This window comes from Xenopus laevis, chromosome 1L (assembly GCF_017654675.1).
Source record: "Xenopus laevis strain J_2021 chromosome 1L, Xenopus_laevis_v10.1, whole genome shotgun sequence".
In the NCBI taxonomy this organism is placed as follows: Eukaryota; Metazoa; Chordata; class Amphibia; order Anura; family Pipidae; genus Xenopus; species Xenopus laevis.
Genome location: NC_054371.1, coordinates 136551130 through 136571993, shown reverse-complemented (window position 1 = coordinate 136571993; position 20864 = coordinate 136551130). Strand labels below are relative to the sequence as shown.

At 33.7% G+C, this 20864-nt stretch overlaps 1 protein-coding gene across 42 annotated transcripts in view; it reads right to left on the bottom strand.

The window, feature by feature from the left end:
* Positions 1–20864, bottom strand: part of ptprd.L (protein tyrosine phosphatase receptor type D L homeolog) — a 955323-nt gene that overhangs the window by 78590 nt on the left and 855869 nt on the right. For 15 of the 42 annotated variants that reach the window (XM_041563903.1, XM_041563907.1, XM_041563920.1 and 12 more), the window contains 9 exons: positions 18283–18471; positions 17248–17256; positions 16651–16668; positions 15045–15155; positions 12857–12868; positions 10343–10612; positions 8318–8899; positions 6801–6934; positions 5079–5223 (listed from right to left, as the gene is read on the bottom strand). In XM_041563903.1, the coding sequence (XP_041419837.1) occupies positions 5079–5223; positions 6801–6934; positions 8318–8899; positions 10343–10612; positions 12857–12868; positions 15045–15155; positions 16651–16668; positions 17248–17256; positions 18283–18471 (1470 nt within the window). The remainder of the gene's footprint in view (positions 1–5078; positions 5224–6800; positions 6935–8317; positions 8900–10342; positions 10613–12856; positions 12869–15044; positions 15156–16650; positions 16669–17247; positions 17257–18282; positions 18472–20864) is intronic. The other 27 variants (XM_041563937.1, XM_041563939.1, XM_041563960.1 and 24 more) reach the window with 7 other exon arrangements.

Genomic DNA, 20864 nt, shown 5'->3' with positions numbered 1-20864 from the left:
TTGCTTTAAATTGGAACTCTTGCTGGTTGAAATTAATGCATGGTGTATCTTTAATTTATAATACTAGCATCCAATCAATCATAACTGAGAAAGAATGCAACAATTTAATCCAATCAAGACTTAAATAATTAAAATAATACAATTTAGAAACAAACAGCTGCTTTTATATCACTTCAAAGATGCATAACATGCTTTAAGTGGCAACCAGCATGAACTTAAAAAAAAGAAACTGAAAAGTAAAAAAAAATGGAAACCTTTGAAATCCTCTTGACTACAACTAAACTGAATATCTTTTTGTTTTTAATGAGGTCTGGGTCAACAGTAAGCATGCAAAATTATTTGAGTAAAATGACAATCTAATACAAAGTTTTACCTACCAGGGTATAATTCAGGCTTGTGGGTTTTGACTTTAACTGGTACTTACCCGAAATGATCAGCTGCTATCCCACCATGAGTATTATTTTTTGATTCAGAGTGACATATTTATTAACAGATAATTTCAAATCAATTTCAAATCAAAGTTTAATGGGGTTATTTATTAAAATACAAATTTATCTTATATTTTATTTAAAAAAACAAAACGACCAGGCTCCCATGCCGGATTTTAGCTTATTTATTAAAGGAGAAGCAAAGCTACTGAAGCAGTTTATTGCCAATAGATTAGCCACAATAGTGCAAGCTATAAGACTATATTTATTCTGCTGAATGCTTTACCATACTGAGCATGCTCAAGCTGTAGTCCTGGCGGTTTATGCTGAAACAGGAAGTCTGATACAGAAGCCCATGTATAAACAATAGAAAGAAATGCTGTGTTTCTTTTGACAGAGGACTCAGAGCAGCATTACTTTGATGGTTTACTGGTGTATTTATATAGATCTTTCTGATAAATCTAACATAATTTTAGCCTTTCCTTTTCCTTTAATGAAAAAACTCAAATTAATCTGATTGCAGAAAAACTTGAGTGAAAACCCGAATTGCTCTAATTTTGGTGGGGTTTTCCTAGAATTTTTGGGTTTTTTTTCCTGTGTTGCTCGAATTTCCTCAAGTTTTTGCCCGAAATCCCAGAAAAAGTGGGATTTTCGGGCTACTTCAAATTGAGATAGTTGACTCTCGTAGAATTATTTTCTACAGGTTCAGGGGTGACATATGTGTTACATACAAATCAGAAGATCTATTCAACTTGCCACTGTGTACCCATTAAACCCAGTTTTCTACTTATATTATATTTCATTTCAATCCGCATTGTAACATTATCTTTATCCACATCACTTAAAAGTTTACTAATATCAAAGACATGACCATGTAATTGCAGTGACTGAATGACTAAAGTGCAAATGTGCAAAAAATTAATTAATAATAAATCAATAAACAATATATTGTCAAAATACAGTAAAACTTTTTTATATAAAAATTCATTCGTTCAATCTTTGTACTCCAGGATACACCATGTAGACGGATTGAGAGCTATTAATAAATTTTTAAAACAATATTTACAATCAGATGTCCAAATCAATTTCTTGCTGGAAGCCATTGAATTTATTCTGTCTCACAACACCATGTCCTTTAATGGTCAGCTTTTTCGCCAAATAACAGGCACAGCGATGGGAACGAAATTTGCGCCCTCATATGCCGGCCTGTTTATGGCAATGTGGGAGGATGAGTACATCTTTGGGGCTGACAATCCATACGATGATGACATAGTAGGGTGGCATCGTTATATAGATGATGTCATCATGGTATGGAGTGGCCCGGAAGATGACTTAAAGGGCTTCCTTAATTATGTGAATGACAATCCATATGATATCAAATTCACTATGCAATGTCATGCCAATCAGATCGATTTCCTTGATCTGACTTTCTATGTAGAAAATAATACAATAATGTCTAAATTATATAGAAAAAAGATAGCAGGAAACACTATTTTGAGAAAAAACTCCTATCATCCTTTACATACAGTTAAATCTATTCCTTATGCTCAATTGGTGAGAATCTATCGGAACTGTACAGACAAGGAAATCTTTGCTCAACAGGCTAAGGAAGAATGTAATAGGTTAAAAAGTAGGGGATATAGCAAAAGAGACATATCAGAAGCAATGGAAAAACTAGAGAAATTGAAAATTTCAAAAAAGACTAAGGGCAGTATGAAAATAATGAATAAGCAAGAAAAAGGAGTTAGATGCATTTTAGAGTACGGACTACAATATAAAGCTGTTAAAAAAAGTATAGTCAAGAATTGGAATATTTTGAATACTGACCCTACAATAAAAGCATTAAATTTAACCCCATTGGTAATTAGTAGGAAAGCCAAGTCCATAGCAAATCAAGTAGCTCCTAACCGTCTAAATAATAAAAAAGCAGAGAAAAAGACGTGGCTTGATTTGAAAGGTTTTTTCCTTGTAAAAAATGTGTGGTCTGCAAAAATAATAAAAGTAAAAAAGTAATAGAATTCAGTGATGAAAATAAAAGCCAGGAGTTAAAAATAGGAAAAATGATTACTTGTGGTACTAGATATGTAGTATATGCAGTGCAGTGCGAATGTGGTGCTTTATACATTGGTCGTACAATCAGACAGCTACGGGTCAGACTGGGAGAACATCTAAGAGGTATTGACAATAAAGATGTTGACAATCCCATTCTGAAACATTTTATAATGGCCCATGATGGCATACCCCAAAAAATAAGGATGTTTGGTATAGACAAAATAAACGAAAATAGTGGGGGCAATTTAACTACAAAATTACTAAGATTAGAATCTAACTGGATTTTTAAATTAGGGACAATTATACCTGAGGGAATGAATAGCCATTTTGAACTAAAACCGTTTCTTACATCAGTATGGGATTAAAGTGAATGAATTTTTATATAAAAAAGTTTTACTGTATTTTGACAATATATTGTTTATTGATTTATTATTAATTAATTTTTTGCACATTTGCACTTTAGTCATTCAGTCACTGCAATTACATGGTCATGTCTTTGATATTAGTAAACTTTTAAGTGATGTGGATAAAGATAATGTTACAATGCGGATTGAAATGAAATATAATATAAGTAGAAAACTGGGTTTAATGGGTACACAGTGGCAAGTTGAATAGATCTTCTGATTTGTATGTAACACATATGTCACCCCTGAACCTGTAGAAAATAATTCTGCAGGTAATTAATGTGCACGTATCTAACCCTAGAACCTGCATTAAGTAATCTAGCAGGTACTTAAGGGACATGACCAGCACTAGCCACACCTCCTCTGATGAAGCGCCCAATAGCGCGAAACGCGTCAGGAGGGTGTGGCTAACAACAGGTAGGCAGACTGGGGGGGAGACACTGCTTTGTGGTGTGTGTGAATTGAATATTGTTATGTTATTTTTTGTGGTTTATATGCACCAATAAATGTTTTTAAGCGAGAAACTGTGCATGTCTTTGATATTTACTTTGGTTTAATTGGGCCTGTGCACAGGACTCGCTGTATAGACAGCAGCTACCCCATAATTGATTTTGTTTTACTACAAGATAGTTGACTCTCCCATTAACTTATAAAGGACCTTGACAGGTCTGAGAGCTTTTTGCACCATTGGGTATCAGATTTTTTTTAAAACTCTTGTAGGCAAATCATTTACATATATATAAATATATATATAAATATATATATATATATATATATATATATATATATATATATATATATATATATATATATATATATATATATAGTCAAATCCAAAAGGGTGCACTCCGTAGACAAGGGTAATACCTGGGTGCTCGTCTAAATGAAGTAATCATAGAAGCAAAAATAGCGACACTCTTTCTATTTTTGCACCATGAAGAAAAACCTGTGAGTGTCGCTATTTTTGCTTCTATATATATATATATATATATATATATATATATATATATATATATATATATATATATATATATATATATATATATATATATATATATATATATATATATATACACACACAAATGGAAATAGTAGCGCGCTCCTGGGATTTCTTCAATAAAAACTTACTTTATTTTGTCATAATTACAGTAATTATGTGTAAGATTACTTTAATTATGACAAAATAAACTAATTTTTTTATTGAAGAAATCCCAGGAGTGCGCTACTATTTCCGTTTGTATCTACTATCCCCCAGGAGCAGCACCCGGGTGTGTATGAGAGGAACTGCAGTCAGGAGTGCGGATCACTGAGACTGTTATATATATATATGAATAGTCAAATAGCAATTGCAATCAAACAGATACAGATTGGCAGTTCAAATTTGTAAGCATTTTCAAACAGGTACCTATTCTGCACATGTACAACTTTATATCTAATATGTTGAAGTATAGTTTTCTATTGCCGATGCTTTCCTTTGCTCGCTATGTATTGCGAGGTAGGGACTACCCAACCTGTTTACTATGCTTTTTATATAGCATTCGGATTTTAATAAACAACCCCCTAAATCATGTTTGTAAGACAATTTTAACCTTGACAGATCATCATTTATTTTAACTAAACATACTGTAAGTGGTGTAATTTTTGAGAAATACAGTCTTTCTTTAACACACTTCACCCACTAAATGACAAATAGGACACATAGACGGTTATGTAATGAAAGGCACTAAGATGCAGTAACCAATAGCAACCAATCATCAGGTAAAATTTACCGTTCACCTGTTTAAAAGCAAACATCTTATTGGTTGCTCTGAGTTACTACTACTGGGCAAATGTGGTGCATTATATTACATATAGAGGACAGATTATTAAGGGGGCTACTCATCATGCTGTGCAAAAAGTAAAATTATACATTTCCAGTGGTGTTGCACATAGCAACCAATCAGATCTTTGCTTTTGATTTCTAACTGTTGAAATGTAATTGCTGATTGGTTGCCCTGGGCAACATCAACGTTAATACTTCACTCCACTTTTTACACAACATGATAAATATGCCTCTTATGTAGCTGTTTTGGTTTCAAGGTTGAACTTTGTTTGACACAAGCTTCACATGTATGTTATTTGTTTCCTGCCTTGGAATCCATTGACATGCACTATTTAGACAGAAATCATTAAAAAATTCTGGAGAGAGACCTACTTGACTGCATTGTTCTGGCTGAAATTTCTGCAGTTGATGCACCAAGGCCTACTAGGGCCCGGGCTGCCAAACGGAAGTAGTATAGGCTGTTTGGTTTGAGTCCCTGCAGCCTATAAGACATGGCTGGCTCGATGGTGATAACCTGCTAAGGAGACAAAGAATTACCATTGGCTTAAAGCAAAATGTTGAACCTTGAGCTACTCACACCCACATATTTTGTTCATTCATCACGTTAAAACAAACAATGACTGGAAGATACTATTTAAAGGGCACCTATCACAGCCAAAATCAAAAACATATTAACAATCTGACCAGTAGAACCTAAACACGTTTAATCAAACTACATACATATTTTATTGAAAAAAACTGCAGTTTTAAAAAAAAACTTACTTTGTCAAATGGGGAGTCCATGCAGTGACTATAACAGTGACTTTAACATGCAAAGTTCAGGAGCATGCTCAGATTTTAGCACTGCCCTGAGTATTCTACCCCTAAATGCTGTAAACTCCTCCACTAGAAGGTAGATTTCCCTATCTTGTGCCCTGCTGGTGATGTCATTATGCAAATGAAGGGCACACACTAACTTCCAGAAGATATCAGCACTACTGAACAGCAGCTAACACAGAGGTTTGGCTGATTTGAAAATAGCTTAGAAGGGTTGCTAAGCAACCAAGGAATTTCAAATGAGCATGTGCGAGATTTCAGAGCTGTGAAGATATAGGTAGGAGGAGACAGTGAAATCCAAGATGCCTGCCTCAGCTAGAACTGCAGTGGAGATAGGAGAGATCGTGTAGAAGGTATAGTGAGCTGATGATTTACATTATACAAACAATCCTAACTGTTTTAAAAATCAGATTTCTTGAACTTTCACATATGGGCAGATTACATAGGGTCGAATATCGAGGGTTAATTAACCCTCGATATTCGACTGCAGAATGTAAATTCTTCGACTTCGAATATCGAAGTCAAAGGATTTACCGCTATTCGTTCGATGGAACGAAAAATTGTTCGAACGAACGATGAAATCCTTCGAATCGTTTGATTCGAAGGATTTTAATCCATCGATCGAACGATTTTTCTTCGACCTAAAAAACATTAGAAAGCCTATGGGGACCTTTCCCATAGGCTAACGTTGCACTTCGGTAGGTTTTAGGTGGCGAAGTAGGGGGGGTCGAAGTTTTTTTTAAAGAGACAGTACTTCGACTATCAAATGGTCGAATAGTCGAAAGATTATTAGTTCAAAACGTTCGATTCAAAGTCGAAGTCATAGTCGAAGGTAGAAGTAGCCAATTCGATGGTCGAAGTAGCCAAAAAAATTTTTTTTTATTCTATTCCTTCACTCGAGCTAAGTAAATGGGCCCCCTAGTTTCATTACTAAATTATTTTAGTTATGATTGGTGCCCTTTAAAGGTTAGTGCAGTTATAAAAATTATGTTGGGGTCACTGACCTCATCAAATAAAGGTTATAGCTACCTTGTATTATTCATCTTTGTATTCAGACCCTCTCCTATTCTTATTTCAACCCCTTAGTCAAATCAACTGCTGAAACAGCAGAGCTGCTGACAAAAAGCTAAATAACTGAAAACCCACAAATAATAAAAAGAATTGCCTCAGAATATCACTCTCTACATTATATTAAAAGTGAATTCTAAAGTTGAACAACCCCTTTAACAGTTTACCAGGAATGGATTACTATAACTAAGATCTGTCCCAATCAATTACCTCCTCTGCATGTTCTCCTTCCTTATAATAGAGGTCATAGCTTGATATGGTATCTGAACGTGGTGGAGTCCAGGAAAGCAATATACTTGTTTCTGATTCTGGTTCAGCTTTGAAATTCAGTGGCTGACTAGGAACTGTGCAAACAGAAATTTTGCAATATATTAGAAAATAGGATTTATTTGTAAATGAGCACATTGTATAATTTCATTGTGTGTATATTACATATCACTAATGTGAGCTATGCAGTGATTTAACACAACATGTCAATTGCTAAATATGATAGGGACAGTGTCTATCCTTCTGAAATACAAGTTGACTATGCTACTTGAAATGATGCTATGTAAGGCATAAACAGATACATAGACACTATGATGCACACTTTAATTAATTGAAACTATGAGCACTAGTGATGGGCGAATTTGCGAAACGGCGCCGGCGACTCATTTTTTTTTGAAATTTTTTTTTTTGACGCCGGTGAATTTTCGGGGGCATTTCACCAATTTATTCGCTGGCGGCGAATTGTGCAAATTCGCCGCAAATTTGCGCCTGGAGAATAAATTCGCCCATCACTAATGAGCACAAACAAATTACAAACATTACACACTTTTAGTAGGGAAAGAAATGCTTACTTCTATCTCAAATATAATTTTTTAATTAAATATAATTTTTTTTCCAAATTGTATAGGTATATTATATATGTAACATCAAGATTCGACATAATGTGGTAGTGAACATTAAATAAATACTTTAATTATAATTTATAATATTAATAATCATTTATAATTCTATTACTAATAATGATTATAAAAGACTCTATAAAACTTCTCCTGCTATTAATGATTATAAAAGACATTGCTACATCAACCATTTTTTCCCATTGCAAGCTAGTCATTCTGTCAGTCCCAGATGGTTAAAACAACAATTGACTGTACCAACTAAAAACGTTAGACAGAGAAAGCATGTGTGAGTTTACCTGCTCTAACAAACTGATTTCAACACTAAATAGTCATTTACAATGCCCAACTTCCAAATAGTATGATAGAGTTGTTTGCAGTTTAAGAAAAATAATAAAACCTAGTTGTAAAACAGAGCCAATGAACAGTCACTATTGTTTGGTGCATTTTTAGAAAGACTGTTTACTGTCAAAACATCATTAAACATTTCCTCTTTATTGAATGGAACGTTCACTACTATTGGCATACCACAGTGTGTACAAATGCATTTCTGATTTTTACTTGTTATTTATTCCCCTATATAGAAAATCCATTTATAATATTAATATTTCATTATCTATGCTAATAATATATCCCCATTACCTAACTTAGCACCATATTGTATATTGTTATTACTGCATTTATTTATTGCTAAACCTATATGAAATTACTGCTGGTAAAGTGTATTGGCTTGCATTTATTTTCTGTACTGGATAAAAGGTTGGTGCTAAATGGATAAACAATGTACTGGTGTTTTTTTGGTTTTAAAAATGTATGTTACGTAAACAGATTTTTTAAGCCTACCTCCAGTTTGAGTAATGACTTGTATATCATTGGACAGAGGTCCATCTCCAACTGAAGTAAATGCTAAAACCTTAACCGAATAAGTTTTTTGAGGTTCCAGATTTCCTATAGTGGTTATCTGACTGTCAGCAACATTATGCTTGCTCCAACTGTTAATATGTTGAGTAGGATCCATAGTGTAATATACTCTATATCCTTGGATTTGACCATTGGGTTCTTCAGGTTCTTCCCACTGAACTAAAATAGTCGTTGAGCTTAGCATTCGAGCCTGAACATTCCGGGGAGGACTTGATGGAGCTTGTTCAGATGTCCTAGTCATTACTGGTTCACTAGGTGGGCCTCGTCCAATGTTGTTCACAGCTACCACTCGGAATTCATATTCTGAGTAGGGACTGAGCCCTGCAACACTATAGCGTGTGGTGGCAACTCCATCAATTTCTTTATATTGTTCTTCAGAGCTTTTCGGCTTGTGTTGTATTATATAGTAAGAGACAGGCTCAGGATTTCCAGAGTCCCAAGTCAGCGTAATGCTAGTAGCTGTACTTTCAGTGACCATTGGAGTTCCAGGTGGTTTAGGTAAGGCTACATTAAAAAAAAAGAGTTAATACATGCATATTACAGCATGAAGGCAATCATTATTCCCCTGTAAAAATCTATCTAGTGTGTCTAGTATGATGTAATAGCTCTATGATGGCTTTTCTCTATTTTGTGTAAAGATTACATTACAGTGGGCAGAGCTGAACTGAAGCCATAATTTAAATGCAAACAAGAAGAGTCATGCCAGAATGAAAAAAATTACACTGTAGCCCTTGCAGCCCGTTCCATGCAGACCTCTTAAGGTGGCCATAGATGTAACAATTATGATCTTTCTTGGAAAATATCTTTCCAAGAAAGATTGTTCTTTTCAATACATATGTGTAGAGGTGAATCATCAGATATACAGATAGAAACAATAGAATTCTACCTATATTGGATGATTCATCACTAACAATGGGCAATGTGTGGGTGCCTTCAAAGGCGCCCGATCAAAATTTTCCCTCCAACCCTATTGACGAGCCCACTTATATCCCAGTCTTCTGCCGACATCGGTTGGCTCTTTTCCCACCATACACGCACCATATTATTGTACGAAAAAATGTTCGTACTAAATTCTCTTTGCATCTATGGCCAAAAAGACAAAGCAGCTAAGGAAAGGCACAATGAGTAAAAATGTACAAGATTAATGTGGTTGTTCTCATATAGGAAGGACCCTTTCGTCCATTCCCAGTGATATGAGTAAACAATAATAAGCAGATAAATAAAGAACTCTGGGCAGATTTTGTGTATGATATTTAAAAACTAAATTGAACTTAAATCCTACTTATGGATAGACATGGTTATACTATACATTTAAAGGTATTACATGATGATGTCCTTTTCAATGTGTACAGTCGAACTCTTTTTACAATAAATCCCCAAAGCAAAGACAAAAAAGAAAGTTGCCATTGTAGCAGGTGCCTTTCAACCCTTAAACCCTATAAGATTATGCTGTTGCTGGGCTACTGCCCAGTGCTAAGCAATGTTTTATATTTTGAAAACAGGTGCTAATAGAAATGGGTAGAAGAGCCCAATGTTATGTTTAAAATTATGCTAAAATAATTGGGAGAAAATGGAATGTTATGTTCTTCAGGAGAATGTGACTGTGCGTTCTGAATTTTTTTTCTAGCAATGAAACATGACTGTATGCCAGTGATCAGCAGAAGAGAGAAACAAGTTTACAGTTTTAGTGTAAATGGTAAATAGCAAGGACAGTGGACATGGCGATGTATCCACCAGGAGCATTAGCCTAGCCTATTTAACATGGAAATCTAGGAACCAGCATAGATGCTGCAGCCTAACTGAAAGTAGTTGCCTCTGAAAGGGCCCTTTTGGGGCAACCTATTTATCATGTTGCCTAGACATAATGCATGCACTTGATTTTTCAATGGTGTCTTTTCTGTTTGATTTGTTTATTTTGATTTGATTTTTTTTGGTAAAAATAATTACCTTTTACATTTATCTGAGCTATTGCTTCTATAACTCCGAGAGTAGACATAGCAACACATGTATAATTGGCTGACTGTCTAACATCGGTAAGTTCCAATACATTTCTTCCAATTGGCATGTCATCTTCAGGAGTGAGATCTTCAGAGCCTAGCATCCATTTAACATAAGGCATTGGCGATCCAACTGCAACACACGTGATATTGACACTTCCACCAGGCATAATTTCATGGTTCGTAGGTGGAATGGAGAATCTTGGTGCAATGCGCCGAACTGAACAAATAGAAAACAACTGTTGATAACATATATAAAAAAACATACAGTATATGCTGCCGAAGGGCATGCAAAACACAGAAACATATCATAATAGAACTGTCTGGATACATAGAGATACAAATTTTTTTACACAAAATATTACTATTTTTATAGTATATTTATTGTAAATAAAGCACATTAAACACACTTACTGAGATCTACCAAGGCCCAACAATTTTAAAAAAAAACTACTGGACAATACACAAACACCATGCAAATATATATGTATATAATATTTTTTCTATATGCATATATATTCAAAACAAGGACTGGAGAATTGCCAGCATGCTTGCATTACTTGGCTTCAGATGCTGAGTGCTTCCATTTGATGTGATATAATGTGTTCCACCACAATGTCACATCCCAGCCCTACATATCTCCATATAGACTGAAGGCGTCATCTACAGTAGTTTGCTTATACATTTAAAGATGGATGCAGTCTACAAACCTCACACTAACAGTGAAGCAAAGACATTAAAACATAAAAATACCTTAATATTTACTGCCACATAAAATACAACGCAAAGCCAGTACCAGTACTGGATTCAGTCATGCATGCAAGCAAACGATTGAGGTCTAGGCAACCATGCTTTGGGAATAAATGTATACACTTTTCTTGCAACTTGTTGTTATTTTCTTTGGTTTTTGTTTATTTATTTTTGTTTTGTTGTCTTTTAGAATATAACTTGTATATCTACACTCAAATAATAAATAGGGTGGATTGGTAAAACAAAACTTAAAAAAAAAAGTTGGGTGTGATAAGAATTAATATCCATGGGTTGAAAGGATAACACAGAAAGGGCAGAATTAGATAGGTTGTTAAGATGCCACTATGACAGTCAGCGTTCTCGAAAAGGATTATAGCAGGGTGACAAAGAATTTAGTTATGGTCATATCCGAGGAAAAGCAAGAGCTACTGGATTAATTTCTAAAGTTATTTCTAATAGTAAAGGGCTGCAAAAGGTTAGTTAATGATGTTAAATCAAGCAAGCACTATTTGTATTGTATTTGGTAAGCGAAAGGGCATAAACAGTCCTAATTCAAAAATTCAGCTGAAATGTCAATCAAACCTTTGTTGACTCCAGATAATTTATTGCAAATGCAGGGTTTTTAGTATTTACTGGTTCTAATAATAAATTAAAAACTTAAACCAATAAAAACTATAACATTTGCAAATTCTTAGAAGGTATTAGGTTGAGTTTTGGGAAAAAATAAATGCCATTATCTGAAAAGGATGGAGCCATTGCTGCTCCAACTTAAAAAAGTGTACTATAGCATTTACTTTCTTTAAAGAGTCATTATACACTTATATTGTCTTAGAATAGTTATTTGTAAAGGGCAATACTGAAGTTTGCATTTTTCTAAACAGGCTATTTCTCATAATGTCTTACAGCCAGTTTGGCTGGAAATTACACCAGTGATGTAATGTGATATCTCCTGTATCACTAGTATTGGGGGGGTATTATAATGAAATAAAAGCTGATACGGAAGCCTGTGAAGAGGAGGCCTGAAAGACAATGACTGCTTGGACATTGTTAAAACTGCAAGCTAAGATAGTTATACCTTCCTAGAAGCTAGGGGGGAAAATATATTTAGGTATAGTGACACTTTTATAGTACAAGAGTATTCAGAACTATGTCATTTTCTGCTAATGCCTTTTATTTTATAGTTGTACAGATATTATTAAAATCTGGAATGTGATGACATTTTGGTGAATAATTGAAGAGGCCTAATTATAATGATCTTGTGAAAATATGACAGGCAGGGATTAGGGAGAACAAGCAAGCACATTATATAACAAGCACGTGCAAAAAATACAGTTAAGGTCTATTATAAAATACACCTCAAGAAATAACAAATCATGCAAGAAATAAAATATCTCCATGCCTTATCTACATTGTAATGTAAAATAATTTTGTTTTAATAACACTTTATCAAGCACTAGTTTAAACAAGCATTTTATAAAATAAATATAATAGTGTTAAGAAAACAATTGCATTACCAGACTGGTTGCCATGCACTCAGGCTCATTCTTCCATGCATCGTAGTTAAATAAAAGCCAAAACTATAGCATTCACGGCGGAAACAAAACATTAACTGAAAATAAGGTCACAATGCAGCTACATTCATTTCATTTGTATTCTTTGTTATTGTTGAATTAATATTTTTGTAAGGTGGGTAAAAAGTAAAAAACACACCAACCTTCTCGCAGCTCTGAGGGATGTAGGGGTTTGATGCAGAACACAATGAAATGAGGAAAGGAGAAAAACAAGGGAAACACAGAGAGAGTAAAAAGGCCATATCAAGGCTTTCAACTGCTGTTTGAACATCTTTATTTGTTATCCCTCCCTTTACTTCATTTATGTTTGCATATCCCTAAGTTAGAACAGTAGCTAGTCGGGTTTTCCTTCTTGTTTTAAGAAAATCTTCTTCTCTCTTATTTTTGTTAATGAAATCTTGAGAATTAATCAAAACTCTAACAGAGTGAAGTTATAAAACAGGAAACCTTATTTTGCTCAATGACATATTAGAAGCCATGTGTATTATGTTTAAAGGGAAACTATCATTAAATGGATACTTTGTAAAACAGCCAAATATCACTAAAAGTGAAACTGATAATCTTAAATATATTGATAATGGGTTGAGTGCAGAGGTATTTGTGTAGATATATATATATATATATATATATAGATATATATATATATAGATATAGATATATATATATATATATATATATATATATATATATATATATATATATATATATATATATATATATATATATATATATATATATATATATATATATATATATATATATATTCCTCACAAAATGTCCAAACTATACTCATTAAGCTATCACTAGACTTTATGCAAATGAAATTTCTAAAACAGCTGCTGGATCATGGTTTTAGAAATAATTTAATTTTGGTATAGCCTTTCAAGAAAATATGTGAGATGAATTGAATAAAAGGATTAAGGGCTGATTTATCATGCCCTGGTATTTCTAACAAGCTTAAATAATGAATACTTCTCAGTAACAAAGGTATACCCCCATTTTCAACAGATACACTCTCTGTATAAACTACTGTACAACCCCCTTCCAACTGCAGTCTTTCAGATACAAAGCAACTCATTATACATAGGGCTCCTGAGTGGTTTGTTTATGACTTTCTTGTATGGACATAAATAAGAATTTGAGGATTTGACTTTACATTCAATTTCAAAATGTTCCCTGTTTAGTGAAAGATATAACAAAAACTGTACATGCTTCCTAGCTGACAATTAACAATAAGCGAAAAAATGTTCGGTACAAGCAATATTTATTGAACTATTGTTAAAAATGGGATATACTGCCTCTTTATTAAATCTGTCCTCACTGTCTGGAAATTTGGATAAATGAGGAAAATATTAAACTGCTTGAAATCCTTCAGGATTCCCCAGTTCAGTAAGAAATTTTTTACCATGTAAGGTTGTCTTTAACAATATAACTCAAAATACAATCATAGTTTCCCTTTAATCTAAAACAGGTTTAAAATAAAACAAAAATTCAGTTATAAGCAAGAAATATTCCTTATATTGCTTGCGCTACGTTAATGAGCTGACAGCTGCTTCACTTGCAGTTCATATTACCCTTCACCCGTCCTTTTTTCATACACAGATGAGAAGGATAAAGATTAAAGCTCTTGTACTGGACAGGAAGACACATGAACTAGACACTGAGTGCACCAGCAAGTAAACCATCTTTCCAAATCAAAGGACACCTTTTTGCTTGTTTACAATGAATCATTTTGAGACGGTTTGAGGTATTCTCATAATTCACCAGTGTTAGAAGGATAAGCCATTTTTTTCTGAGGAACAGTCAGTTCATTACAGTAGTGGAAGACACTATATTTTTAGTTATTACATTAAGAACCAAAAGATTAAAAGAGGAAAAGTAGTAACGTAAGTATGTGATGAAAAGATAAATAAGCTCTTCACATAATGTTATTACATGTTAGAAGGTTATCCACTACAAATATTAATGCAAAGGCTGTATGAAAATCCATAACGATGACTCTCACATTTAATTCAATACCATATCAAGCAGTGAACTCCAAGGTTTTAACAGAATAGTCCATTTAAAAAAATAAAAACTCCAGAAATGAATGCATAGCACACATATATGTATATAAGGCTCAAAGTTGAGTAAAAATGTGAACATACTTACAACCCAAAGGAAAAATAAGAAAAAGTTGCCCTTTTTTTTCTCTGAACTGTTGAGTGATATGTTCTCCACTTTTCTACTGTCATACCAGTTTGACCAGTACTGAAGTAACTGCATGAAACCTGTAAGTCATGATCCATTGCCTGTACAGAGGGTAGACAACAGGGTTTTTATCATTCCTACCTCTTACATATAGATTGGCAGGAGCAGAATAACGTGTCCCCGCACTGTTGGTTGCAACACACTCATATTTTCCTTGGTCAGCTTCTTCACTTTGCTCAATTTGGAGTGCACCTGTCAGAATACAAAATATATAGCCAAACTATAATCAGTAAGTGTCCATTGACATTATTATCATTTATGGATTAAAAACACTTAGTAGGATGGTCCAATCAACGTCGATTCTTGCTAAAAGTTACAGATAGAAAGTAACAAAGTGATGCAATGAAAAAGTATAGTCACGGTAATTGTTTCACATAAGTTAAAGCAACAGTACATTCACAAGTGTTTATGTTTTGAAAACAATCTTGCATGTAATTTTTTTTCTTAAACTTATTAAAATGAAGATGTGTGAAACTGCTTCAAGGAAGCATAGCTTAACAGAAAGTACATTAAACTTTGAACACTATGCAAATATTTGTATAAATTGACAAAAAAGTGTATATTATAAGGGGATTTTTAAAAATTCTTAAAAATTAGGGTTAATTGTAAGAAATTTTTAAGTAGAAGAAAGCCAAAAAATGCAGCAAAATAAAAATGGCTGCATGAAAATAGGAGAAAAAAATAATTGAGTTAATTAAACATATCAATCAAAATAATTATCTCTATATATATGTTTCAAGAAACAAAACCTTTTTCAAGACATGCAGGTTTGAAAGAAAGATACATTTTCAATACAACTCACAATTTAAGAAAGTATGCTGAAAAACAAAGAATAGTTTTATTAGAAAATAAAAATATACAAAATATGGCTTCTTCCAAGGAACGAAAAACCAACCAACCACTGCTCCAGGTCCTCTCTAGGACTCCTAAGACACCCATCAAAATCCACAGGTGGGATTAGCAGTGTGGTGTCACAAAACAAAAGAAAAAAATGTAAAACAAGAATAGTTTAATCAAGTTTTGCAGTATATTTAAAAGCAGTAGAACAAGCATACCACTGAGACCAAAGGTGTTAACTTGTTGCTTCCACGAAGAACCGCAGATCCAAAAAGTGGTAAAGAAATTCAAGAAAAATTAAGTAAAGGAAAAAAAGATTGTTTGTGAATCTTACAAGAATACAAGGTCATGATTGTTTTCTATTTTGCTAAAAGAAAAAAAAAAGAAAACAGCAGAACAAATACAAGACCAAAAACATCTCTAAAAGATAAGATCCAAAAAAGACAATATTCTTGGATACCTCTGCATGTCTCCACTGTTCCCTAGACCAACTATAGGTCCAGAAAAAAGAACAGCTAAGGAATATTAAAAAAAAAAGAAAAAAAAGATTTTCTCTCCAATCAGTCGGACAAAAAAAAAAAGAAGAAGAAGAAAAAAAAAAGAGGGACGAATGAAAAGCTGTGACTGGGCTGTGGTCTAAAGACCTTGATATGCTTTCTTTGAAGCATATCACAACTGAAAAAATTGTATAAAATAAAATATGAGAAGACATATGAATCAATGGATAGAATTAACTTAATAGAATGATGACATTTTTTTCTAAATGGTAAAGAGGACAGAAATGAGAAGGATGGTAGCGACATTAAGAATGCATAAGATCATTCTGTGAATGTTAGTTCAGTGATCTTACCTCTTATTGGTGTACCACCTGGGTGGATAATATGAATGCAAATAAGATTAGAAAGAAGAATCATTAGTACCAGAAGAATGAGGCTAAGGCTTTGGAAGAAGAACTTAATTAGATTTACAGAATCAAAAGGAAACAGGAGTATATTAAAAGGTCATAGGTCATGTTGCTGTGTGCCACATGAAACAAAGGACCCAAAATGGCAGTGCCATTCTCCCAAAAAAGGTCAAGCATGATTCTAGGGGCTTGCTGCCTTATAAGCCTTACATTTTTATGTGAGGTGGCTATTAGGAGATATAGGAAAATAAGTTCTAAACGTCTAAAGGTCACGTGAAGGGTGACAAACTGTATGGTACGGGTTTAGGTATGGTTTCTATTTTAGGATACAGTGAAGCCAAAGGATCATTTCAAGCATAATTGTGGTACTAGGTTTAATGCAAAAACAATCCTGTGAATGTGTATACATTATAAAGGTCTGGTGACTACACTATCCGTATTAAAATGCATGCGGTGCATTTTAACGCATTTGAAAATACAAAAGACTGTCTAAGCATGGAATCTACTGAAGGGGTGAAGTGCACTTCAGAACCAAGCACTTACCAATGGATTCTGGAGATTTAAATATGGAAAAAAGAAAAACAGTATAAACATATGAATATATTCTTTAAATGTTTGGTACTTGTTAATGGTCTATAAATGCACATTATCTAAGTCACAGTGTGCAAATTAAACTAATGAATTACAACCTAGAATAAATTCAAAACATTTTCTGCTGACAACAAGGAAATTAGAAATCAACATGATGGTTGAACAGCACAGGACAGGGCTGAGATCTTTTTTTCTTTTTATTTGAGTTTCCTGCATTTTAATAATAATCCCTAAGTAAATGTCTGACCATTCTTTATATAGCATTAGTTTAAGCAGCAGCTTAAAATATATGAATTCTAAAGCAGCTGGGTGTGCAAAGTTTTAGCAGCAAGTTATATAAATCCTAAAAATGAATAATTTCAACTTTCATTAGCTGAACTAAAAAAAGCAAAGGAGCAAAAAGTGAAAAAAAATAAGGAAAGAAAAAACCCTCCAAGAAAATGTATACCGACAAATGGTGTCGGTATGAACTGATCGTGTTGTCAGAGGATTAAATAGTTCTGGATACAACCATAACCTAATAAGCCACATATACTATATCTAGCAAAAGCAAGCAGTATTTTTCCTTTTTGGTTATGTATTTGTTTAGGTGACAATTTGCTTTGCTATTTTATTTTGTAGAATTTCTATCGGTACTCATATATTTCTAATGAAGTTAAATGTTGAAATAGGATTGTTAAAATAAAAATTAGAAGGAAGGGCCAAAAGAAAAAAGAGGGATGGATCTGTCAGATACTGCCTTTAAGCAGTAAAAGAAATGGAAATTGTACAGTCACAGCAGTGGGCAATGAGGAGTAAACAAAAGCAGAGAAACACACTCACACACATAGATTTCTGAACAATATAAAATGGACATACAAAATAATACACAGGAGAGAAGAGAAAGAAAAATCTTTACCTAAAAAATAAAAAGAAATAAACAAATTGAGTAAATAAAAAAAAAATAAAAAGATATCCGAGGTTAATTTAGTGGTAGCAAGACCATACCTGATCGTAACTGTTTTATTCGCCCATTGTTGTTGCTTGTATCTACGGGCAGGTAGTCCTTGAACCACGTTATTTCAGGATCAGGGTTACCACTGGCTGCACATAACATTGTGGCTGTGCGTGTGCGCTCAACCACTTTCAACTGAGGGCCCATGTCTATAGTTGGAAAACCACGAGGTATTTGGTCCTCTGAAAAACACAGGGAAAAAGGAATACAAATAAGCTATGAGAACACACTCTGCATTTTGTATTAATTAATATGCAAAACTATATGAACAACAGATGGATCAGGCTTCATACAAACATTGAAAATAGCACACAATGAATTTAACTTGAAAGATAGTTAAGTTAGATCAGCATTCCTATTTAGGCTTATGGCACACAAGGTGAATTTCAGGTGCCCAAATTACCTGCTCTCCTCTCATAGAGTTAAATACCACCATTGTGGTGGCTACTTAGCTGATTGTGGTGGGGGTATGCAATAGCTTCAATGTTGGCTTTAAGCAATGGCTTTTTAAAGGAGAAGGAAAGGTTAAAACTAAGTAAGCCTTATCAGAAAGGTCCATCTAAATATACCAGTGAACCCCCAAAGTAGTGCTGCTCTGAGTCCCCTGTCAAAAGAAACACTGCATTTCTTTCCTTCTATAGTGTACTGCAGCTCCTATCCTAAACAAACAGAGAGTTTCTAGAGCTTTTTACTCAGGTATGGTAAAACATTCTACAGAATAAATACAGCATTCTAGCTTGCACTATTGCAGCTAATCTATTGGCAATAAAATGCCTCCGTAGCTTTCCTTCTCCTTTAAATCTATGGGTGACTGCAAGGGGCAATATCTTGGCACCATCTTACAAACCCACACTTGTAATTCCTTAGAAGGTTTTCTTCAGAATTTAAAATGGGTTTCAAACCATATGTTGTGGTTTAAGCTTTAGGTTTATGGGAATCGAAACTCCAAAAATGAATTGACATAAACATATTATTTCTAGTTATAGTGGCTTCTGAGATATTAGTCGTTTTAAATTGTTAATGTCAGAGTTTCAGGTTTTAGAAATAGGGTGTCAGCTACGTTAGGCTAAAATGACTATGAAGACAGCACAGAGTTTGAAAGGGTCACTCATCCATCCAGGTTAAGAAAGAGGGTGGTTAAGATCTGTCCCTCTTTTCCTCAGGAAGAGCTTATGAGCTAAAAGTCTTAAACTGCTAATATCCTAGATATTACTAATAATAAAAAATGAATGTAAATTGCAGAAGTGCTTCGGCAAGCACTCTAAATTTACATTACTGCATTTGGGAGCTTTGATCCCCTTTAAATAAACTGTTATCCTTTTTTGGGGAATTGTGTTGCTCCAGTGCTGAGTAAATATTTTGGGACTTGCACCAATAACTGTTTACTACTTAATTGGCTAATATATATATATATATATATATATATATATATATATATATATATATATATATGGCTAAAACCACAGGAACTTTTTTAAATCATTGGATTAAAAGTGAAGTTAAACAGGTTGGAGCAAGACTGGTAAGTAAAAGAAGGTAGATGATTAAACATGACTGAAGACAGGAGGTAGAAAAAGCAGCAAAACAGTGTACCAAAATATTAGTCTTAACATATAGGTTGAAAAGAATATGAAAGCACAGTGTGGTAGAAGAATAGAAGAGAAATATACATTCAGAGACAGTAAATGCATCTGGAAATTCCATTGTCAACTCTTTTTAAAGCAAGATGCACTCGAAAGCTCTACCTCCCTTATGCACAAGTGCACAGACGTATAATCTATCATGCATAATAATATAATGCAGTACGTAAGGAGCTTTCAGTTCTTTTTTTCTAATAAGGGTAATTACATTCCATCCTTCCCCTCATGCACAGAACATCTTTGAATACATTTTCTTCATTAATTTTTCATGAGAAACATCACAATATAAAAGATTCAAATAGCCAGAGCTGTTCCAGTTTGACAGCCATGGCTCGTTTCCAATGTGGATGTCAGGTATTTGGCAATAGTAACCAGTATTCAAAGGAATCGGGAAGCAATGCAATTCTTGGCATAATTATCACATAGAATAGATATTTTTATCTTTTCATGCAGTATATGACCAGCTTATACTAAACATTTTTCTGGGAATTTGAAGTCATCAGAAGAAATTCTGCATCTATTATCTATATACAGTACACAATGACACTGTCTGTATGTACTACATGTATATGTATATACATACTGCTTTATCGTGTTTCTCTTGTGATAGAATAGCTTATTCAGATTATTCAGCATGTGTTTTTATACTTTTGATTTCTACAGTTTTTAAGCATACAAAGTAATCTTTCCATAATTTCTGGTTGCACTTCACTCCAGCACATCTCTGTTACAAAGCCAGTGTGCCATGATACTTTTTTTTTCAATAGAAAACCACAATTATCTTTAAGCCCCGTGCAAAAGTACTGCTATGTATAATGAATCAAGCTAGCAAGTTCACTCAGATAAGTAACCCTTTGCTTTCTGAGTAGTGTTTTTAATCTTAAAAAAAAAGCAACTGAATTAAAGGAGAAGGAAAGCTAAAGAGGCAGTTTATT